This window comes from Diceros bicornis, chromosome 18, assembly GCF_020826845.1.
Source record: "Diceros bicornis minor isolate mBicDic1 chromosome 18, mDicBic1.mat.cur, whole genome shotgun sequence".
NCBI classification, from domain to species: Eukaryota; Metazoa; Chordata; class Mammalia; order Perissodactyla; family Rhinocerotidae; genus Diceros; species Diceros bicornis.
In genome coordinates, this window is record NC_080757.1 from 37,439,760 (window position 1) to 37,448,588 (window position 8,829).

Below are 8,829 nucleotides of genomic sequence, written 5' to 3' on the forward strand. Positions count from 1 at the left end.
CAGAAGCAACCAATCCAGAGAATCAGGAGGTCCAGCATTTCCCTTGGTTGATTATTGGAGAGGGGTTGGAACTCTTTTTACAGGCAACACACAAGGCTTTCTCTCTCTCTTCTTTCCCATAATCACAAAACTCCCCATCTCTGATGCTACTACAGCAGAACAAAGAGGCAATGCATTTCCAGAAGGAGATGACTCCTGTTTTCAATCTCCCCGCCCAATTTCAAATTCAAAGGAATGCCTGGCAATTTGGGATTCATAAAGGATTGGGATTCAGGATGCCTGTGTTCTAAATTAGCTCCTTTTCCTTGTTTCATCTCTGGGGTCATCCTCTTTGGACTGAGTTTTCCTGGCTGGCTATGGAGAGGGAAGAAGAGGTGGAGTTCCCAGATAAGGCAGTAGGCCCCCCAGTGACGGCAGGTTAGAGGGCAGTGCCAGGCAGCTTGTGCTCACTTATCCCATCTTGATTGGGGTTGGGCTCCTCTTGGGTCAGGACCAACTGTGAGTGGTCTGTGGCACAGACTGGTTATAAATTGGCTGTGGTTGCAGTGGGAAGGTGTCAGTGCAGTCCCAAAGGCTGCTGGTCAGTCTGCCCTGCTCTTGGTGAGTCATCATTTTCAGAAAAATGGCTCATTAATACTACGGTGAAAGCAAAAGACAGTTAGATCGAGGAATTATTCACAATCATGATAAACTTGAGTCATTAAAAAAAATTTTTAACTTATGCCTGTGCAGGTCCCTTCCTCATTCCAGACCTCAGTTTCTCCATCTGTAAAACAAATGGAAGAACTAAATGCCTCTAATGTCCTCTGTTAACAATATATGCCAAAAGTATGTTCGTTAGTCTTCACAAAATGTATTAAATATTTATTATGTCTGGTGTCATGTGAGTTTAAATGGAGGTGGTGACTCTTGATGTTTGACAATAACCCACCTCCCAAGTATCTGGTAGAGCCATTTTAACACATTTTAATTTGTATCTTTACACCAACAACCATGCTCCCGATCATTATTTAAACGAATAGGTCAAGAAATCTTTTCAACAAGCACGTAATTGGGTGCAGTGCTGTGTGCCAAGTGCCAGGTAGTCAAAAAATATGAGTATTAAGAAGTGTCCTAGCCAAGTTTTCCTCTTGCTTTGTCCTCTGCCACCTTCCCCAACATTTGGTTATGTTTACTGTTGTTTGAAAAAGAGGAGGACATTTTATACAAAAAGAACCACCAAATTTCTTCTTTGACATGGTGTACTAGACTTTAAAAGTCCCGTTTAGTGAGGTTTTATTTGGTTGCTGGGGCATCAGAGCATAGGGTACAAATTCTGAGTCTCCCTAAACAGCCCTGTTAAATTCCCTGCCCACTTTTCCACTTGTCTCTGACAAGCACTCGATGGCCGCACTGTACATCTTCCTGAAATGTGCACCGGTCAAATACATGTCCTCAGCTTGCAGAAGGTAGCCTCTAGGGCCCATATCATCCCCTCCACCTACTGTGGCTGGTGTGGCCCAAATCCTCCACTGACCTCTCCAGCCCAGCTCTGCCCTCCTGCCCCCTCCTCCTCCCATCCCTTTCTCCATGCTCAGTGGTAAGGCAGATGTTTAGCCCCTGAAGAAGGTCTAACAAACTGCTTCCTCCTCCAGGGGGAGAGTCAACAGTGAAATAGCCCTCTTTAAACCTTCTCTAACTCCCGACCACCACAGAAAAATCATTCAGATACAAATTCAGCTTGATCAGTGTTTGATAAGGTTTCCAAAGTGAATATTTTGGCCCAAACTACCACACTTGGATAAATCCAATTAAGTAGAAAATTATTTCAATTCTTCATGTTGCTCTAATCTTTCCTTTTAGAAAAATCTCAACTCTCTGACTTAACCTTTCACTCCAGATGAAAATTTACATCCTGTTGCTCTGTCTAGATCACAGAAGTCAGGTTCACCCTTACCCCCGGGGAAGGACAGTTTCTAAGATAAATCCCTCAAGGAAAGAGAGACAACATCCTCCCTAGAAAACTTTTCCCAAATATTTGGAAGATCAGGAAGTTCTTGCTAATATCAAATCTCAAACCTTTCTGCTGCAATTTTCATCATTTGGATTCTTTATAGATACATAATATTAGGCTTTAGTTTTCAAAAAACTCTTCATCTTAGAAGAAAATCCTTTGCCCACACAGAGCCAACTTCTCAATTCTCAATGAATTACATATTGTACATATTGTATAATATATGGCGATATGTTACATGAGAATATAGCACATATGCTATTTTCCTATGACATATTTCCATATTTTAATACGCTAGTTATTAAAAAACAGAAGACTGACTCATACTATTTCAGAACGTGCACGTAATGTTAATATCATACATTTATAGAGTTCTCTATGGTTTGTATTTTCTTGTTTGCTTTAATCCTACTAACAATGCAGTCAAGTAAGTAGTATTAAACCCATTCTTCTTTTCTGAGGCTGAGACTCAGAGAAGCCAGGAAACTTGTCCAGGGTCAGAATGCTAAGAAATGGCCAAGCAAGGATTTGCACCCAAGTATTCTGGCCCCCAAACCTAGTAGTCTTCCTAAGATAATATGCATCTCCCACAGTCTACAGCTCTCAACCAGATTCATGCCAATTTAATCAGCTTGCGTTAAAAGAAGAAGAATACCACTGAATTCAGATTCCATCCTCCTTGCAAACAGCAAGAAACATCTCTTAGAAAAAAAATTAAACCCTTTTAATTTTTAAGTTCTAACCTTTGATCTCGGGTTTCGCCTCCAAGATCTGGGCTGGGGAGAGCAGGCAGAGAGACACTTAAGGCACTACTGAAGGAACTGTTCAGATTGCTTTTGCCAACCCCCAGCCAAAGCAGCTTCCTCCGCAGAAAAGGCCAGAATCAGGTGTCAACTTCTAACACATCCCCGTTCCAATTAGAATGGTTCCCCTGCCTGCATTCTCAGTGTGATAAGGACCAGCACTTCTCAAAGATAATTCAGTTTTAAACATGCCTATGTTCTCCATGCTCTCCTATATGTCTAAGAGGATTATATAAACGGGGGAATCAACTTTATTTCACTTTGGTGTTGGTCCACCCAGACCCTCTCTGGTGAATTTAATTTGCTCAATCAGGAGGTCCTGTCGCCCACAGGTTACTCCAGATGTGGATTCCTTCTCTTGGTTTGTTTGTTTTGTTCTGCAGTCAGCTGTGGGCTTGGCAAGGAATCCAGGCACCAAAGACTTTCTCCTCAGGCCAGAGGCTAGTGAAGCTTCTTTTAAGGAGGAAGAGATTTGGGAAACTAGGAGGCCGAGTTTCTTTTTCTCCCAGTCCTTTCTGCTGGGGCTGGGAGCGCCAGCAGGAATTTTGGAATGTTTTAATCTTTCTGCTCCACAAGGGAAGGTAGCAAGACTCAGGGATGAGTTGGAGAGCATAGAGAATTTGGAGAGCTGAGGCTACAGCAACGACTGAGATTGACAGTATAACTCGAGGCCCTTTTGCCCCACTCCTTATCTTCTTGTCATTAATAACAGATGGGTGACTTCAGTTGTTACTAGGGAGACTGCATTTCCCCAACTCCCAGACAGATTTCTGCACTTTTATTAAACTGATCTGGAACTTACTTCTCCTTTAGACCTCCGATTGTTTCCTTCATTAGGAAGGCAAGGGAGGAGGTGAGCAGACTCTCCCTGGGGTGAGAGAAAGGTGGAAAGTGAAGAAGCTTCAAGTCTCTCAGAAGCAGGGCAGCCAGGTCAAATATAGGCCCAGCTCAGATTTGGGGCTAGAAGAGAAACCCCAGTTCCCTACACCCTTCTTCTCCAAAGGCCTTTCCAAACTGCAGAACATCTTAAAGTGAGAGGGAAAAGTTGGGAGAATCTACAAACCCAAAAAGGAGTAATAGAAGGAAATATGCTTGCTCTCACCTCAACACTTCTTTTCTCCTCAATCCCTCTGCAGGCCACCCCTGCCCCCATCTGAGTTCTCCTTCCCTTTGTCTGCCCGCATCCCTTTGGCAGTGAACATTCTCTCACCCTCCCCCATTGTATCTCTCCTAAAGAAGTTACCAGCTGGTCCCCCTCCCCCCAACTTGTCCTGGTCTGAAGCAGAGTACTTGTGAGGAGGGAAGGGGGCAGGGATCCTGTGAAATGCTTCGAGCTCTTTCATAGTTGGGGGCTAATGGAGGCTCCCAGTTATTAAGCAAAAAGAAAGGCAGTATGATTCTGGTGGTCAAGATAGGAAGCAGGAGAGGCGATTATGAAGGAGAGGCAAAATGAGGAGGAATGGGAAACAGAAAGATGGAGAGACACTGAGACTGAGAGAGACAACTTTGGGGTTCCTGGCAGAGGGATGAGTACTCACCCTGTTCTTTTTGAGGTGGGGAAACCTGAAAAGTTTTGAGGGTTCTCTCTCGACCTGTCCCACCTGCTTTCGCTTCTTCTCCTGAGCTCAATTGTTTAGAGATCCCTCCCTGAACTCTTGCCCTCCTGGACTTGCCCTAGCCCCGGCCCCAGGCCTCCGGCCAGGCAGACACCCTGACAGGTTACAAATGAGCGTGGGTGTTGGATTGCGCCCAGCCCTTGTCCTGGGAGTCTGGAGGAGGAGAATCAATGGGCTCTACCTAAGCGCTTCTGTTCCAGTCCCATCCCTGTCTGAAGAGAGTAAAGGAGGCACTTCCTGTTCCCTCCCCTCCCCCAACCCTAACCCAACAGACAGAGAGCAGAAAAAGATGAGACTCCACTCCTGAGCCTCAGGACCCCCATGCTGATTCTCTCATTCTCTGAGGAAACTCCCTTGATCTATTCCAAAAAATTCCTTAAAAATTTGAGTAATCTCTAAGGTGTAATTGGTACTGAATTTATGAATGTGAGGCTTGGGATTTGCGGGGGGGAGTGGAGAAAAGAAATGGAGGGTGGTGAAGGAGAAAGCGGAGGAGGGAACTAGAAAATGCAGGATCTACGCTAGTTTTAAACCCTTCAGAAAGAGAATAAAAATTCTCTCCTCTTCACCTGTAAACATCACCTCACTCTGTGCTCATTGTGGCTCTCTGGAGAGATACAGGGAGTTATTTGACTCTGAGTGAGCGAGCCAGCTACAGCTATGGATGGCTAGAGAGAGGATAAATACATCTGCAGAGATGAGTTGATGGATAGGTAGGGAACAAATATAAATATGGAGAGAGATGGACGAACGGAGAGATGGATTGAGACAGAGAGAATATAAAGAGAGGCTGAGGGAGAGAGATGGATGTGTGAATGAGGAGAGAGCGTTTATGCGGAGAGACGAGAGAGAAATGGGGCGTTTCTCATCTCCTCTCCACATTTCTGTCGTCCTGTCTTGCTCCCTGAAATGCCAGGTTCCCACTCCTCACTTAATGAATTTTTCCTCTAGATTCTAGACCGTGCCTCACACCCTTAGGTGCTTTTGCACCCTCTTCCTTCCCAGTCGTCCGTTTGGCCCAAGATAACATACCTCACCAGGCTGTCCTAGCCCATCACCCTAAGACAAGTAGGGAGAAAGAAACTCAGAGTGGGAGTTCTGGGTAAAGTAAGGAGGATGGATTCCTCACCTCCTGGTCTACAGACTTGAGGGAAAGGCTCCTTGGGGGAGGTGGGGGGAGAATGAAGGGCAGCTGGGTTGAATTTGTCCAAATCTAATAACCCAGGAGCCTGTTGAGGCCTTGGAGATTGGGAGGGGGGAAAGTCTTGAATATTCCTCTAACTTTTCCCCCCTCTCCCTCTGGTTCCTTCTTTCCAAAAGTCTTTGAAGAAAGATGTTTTTGACGCTTCCACGTCGCTCTCAGATGGATGGGCTGCGGGTGATTGAAGTGTCTTTGTCATGCTAATGCTTGGGGGGTGATGGATGGGCGCTGGGGCTGCCAAACTCTGGCCCGCAGCGCCCATTGGCCTGGGAGAGATCACATGCACCCCTCCACCCCCACTCCCTACCCCCTTCCTGGGGAGCCCTGGCCCAGGCGAGCTGGGCCGGGCCATGGATGCAGGCTTCAGCGCTGTGAAATACTGCGGAAAGGTTGTAGGGCAAGAGGGTGTCTCCCCAAAAAAGGGCCGACCCTCCTGAGGCCTCCACGCATGGACTATAATAGGATGAACTCCTTCTTAGAGTACCCACTCTGTAACCGGGGACCCAGCGCCTACAGCGCCCACAGCGCCCCTACCTCCTTCCCCCCCAGCTCGGCTCCGGCTGTTGACAGCTACGCAGGCGAGACTCGCTATGGCGGGGGGCTGCCCAGCCCCGCGCTCCAGCAGAACTCAGGCTATCCCGCCCAGCAGCCGCCTTCGGCTCTGGGGGTGCCCTTCCCTAGCTCCGCATCCTCGGGGTACGCGCCGGCCGCCTGCAGCCCCAGCTATGGGCCTTCTCAGTACTACCCTCTGGGCCAACCGGAAGGAGATGGAGGCTATTTTCATCCGTCGAGCTATGGGGCCCAGCTAGGGGGCTTGTCCGATGGCTACGGAACGGGCGGAGCCGGCCCAGGGCCATACCCTCCGCCGCAGGCCCCTTACGGGAACGAGCAGACGGCGAGTTTTACAGCGGCATATGCTGATCTCCTCTCCGAGGACAAGGAATCTCCCTGCCCGTCAGAACCCAGCACCCCCACGGCCCGGACCTTCGACTGGATGAAGGTTAAGAGGAACCCTCCCAAGACAGGTAGGGCTCAGGCGTGGCCACCCTCTCTCCGGGGCCCAAAGCGGCCCTGCTGCCCCTGCTCTGAGGTGTTCTGGGCCTGGGCTGGGTTCTCTCGGAGCTGCCCTGGAAGAGTCTGGTAAGAGCGCTCCGCCCGTCTGAGGTCAGGTGGGGTCTCCCCATTCAGTGAGTGCCCAGTTACCCTCAAGACTGTCTCCAGGCACACCCCAACTTCCTGATCTGTGGTCCCAGCACAGGCCCAGGACCCATGTGCGTCAGGGGCCTGGGGGATGGAAGCGTGGTGGAGCTTGCTCTAGATTTGGAGATCACCTTGTGGGTGTGGGGTGCTTGGTGATCCATGGGAACTTTGAGAGCTGAACTTGGACAGAATGGTGAATGGGGGTGCAGAGCTGGCCTGGGAGGAGGAGGAGGGAGGAGAAAGAGGTGAGACAACTGACGTGGCCCTTCTCCTGCCCCGCCCCTAGCGAAGGTGTCGGAGCTGGGCCTGGGCGCGCCTGGCGGCCTCCGCACCAACTTCACCACGCGGCAGCTGACCGAGCTGGAGAAGGAGTTCCATTTCAACAAGTACCTGAGCCGGGCCCGGAGGGTGGAGATCGCCGCCACCCTGGAGCTCAACGAAACGCAGGTCAAGATTTGGTTCCAGAACCGGCGCATGAAGCAGAAGAAGCGCGAGCGGGAGGGAGGCCGGGTGCCCGCAGCGCCTCCAGGCTGTCCCAAGGAAGCGGCCGGAGACGCCTCCGACCAGTCCGCATGCACCTCCCCAGAAGCCTCGCCCAGCTCCGTCACCTCCTGAACTAAACCTCCCAACCCACGAGGCTCCCCCGAACCGGAGCGCCCCGGTCCTGCCCTCTCCTCCGCTCTCCCTAACCCAGGCCTCGGCTTTAGGGCGATCCTCACCAACGCAGGGGGCGCCAGTTTAGGGCTGCCTTTGGGGTGAATAGGGAAACACTTTTCTCCGGTCTAGGCGGGGTGCTGATGGCTGCAGATCCTACAGGACCAGAGGCATGGGAGACACTGAAACTGTCAAATGTGGAGAGAAGGGCTTCCTTCCACCTTTGATCTGGGCATCAGCACGTGGGTGGGGCGAGAGCAAGCAACATCCTCCAGGATTCTCCTTTCCCTTCCAACACCAGTTTATTCAGTTCAGTGCCTTTGAGCTGTGAGGACTCTCCCCATGCACTCCTATCCTAACTCCCCCTTCTAGGCTTGGAACAGAGAGAAGGCCTTGAAGTTTCCTGTGTGGGAAGTGTTTGGGGGCCGGCATATTACTAATGCTTAATCTCTCCAGTCACCACAGACCTTACAATAGCACCAGCTGCCTTGTGACTGACCAAAACTCTCCCCAGTCTAACCCTATGAAACCCCTCCCTGCACATTTGTATTGCACTAAGGCAGCCTCCAGAGGTTGTTTTCTGAGACCTGCCTCCTCCCACCAGCGACCTCATCTCCAAGCCACCAAAGCGTTTTGGAACTTGGTACTCCAGAGACTTGTGGAACGTTGTGTGGGGCCTGCCCCTAGCACACCTCTACCAGGAAGGCGCAGGCATGCCCCCACTAGTTCCTCCCCTATTTATTGCCTCCTGGAGAACCCAGGACCCTCCTCTCCATCCCTAGCCCTACCCCTGGGGCAGCTCAGGGAGGCCCTGGTGCAGAGAGGGCTCCTAGCAGCAACAAGCATTTCTCTGAACCTTGGAGACAGTGGAGGCACCTCCTGAGTTTCTGGAAACCTGAGCCCCAAGCAAGCCGGGCTCTCTCTGTACCTCCAACTACCTCATTTCAATAAAGTCTGTGTTTTCCCCTCTTCCTGCCTGCTTCTGCTCCTCTGCCTCACTGTAGAGAAGGCTTCATACTCAGGAGCCCTGGGGAGAGGTGAGGAAAGACTTGGTGCAGGCTGGTTGGGCTGGAAAGAGCTGAGCTTTAAGATCTCATCTGGATAAAAAGAAGGACTTACTGGGTGCCCATGAGAAGCATAACTGGGCCATAAGCCTCCAGGTCTGACAGCATTCAGTCCTCGGGTTAGTGGGGTCAGTGAAGGAACCAGGAAAGACCTGGAGGAAAAAGGTGGTGGGGAGGAAACAGTTCAGAGAGGGTCCTGAGAGGAAGGCAGGAAAGGAGAGAGACGGATCTGTTTGGAGACAACGGAAAAGGGTGTAAAAGGAGGAGGAAGTGCTGGGGAAGGCCCCCTTACTCCTTA

General features: G+C 50.2%; 1 protein-coding gene across 1 annotated transcript; it reads left to right on the forward strand.

The window, feature by feature from the left end:
* The first annotated feature begins 6,043 nt into the window (after positions 1–6,043).
* On the forward strand, positions 6,044–8,384 carry HOXB1 (homeobox B1). Its single transcript, XM_058559371.1, has 2 exons — positions 6,044–6,638; positions 7,100–8,384. The coding sequence occupies exons 1-2, from the start codon at positions 6,062–6,064 to the stop codon at positions 7,426–7,428; spliced, it is 906 nt and encodes a 301-aa protein (XP_058415354.1). The 5' UTR covers positions 6,044–6,061; the 3' UTR covers positions 7,429–8,384.
* The last annotated feature ends 445 nt before the right edge of the window (positions 8,385–8,829 follow it).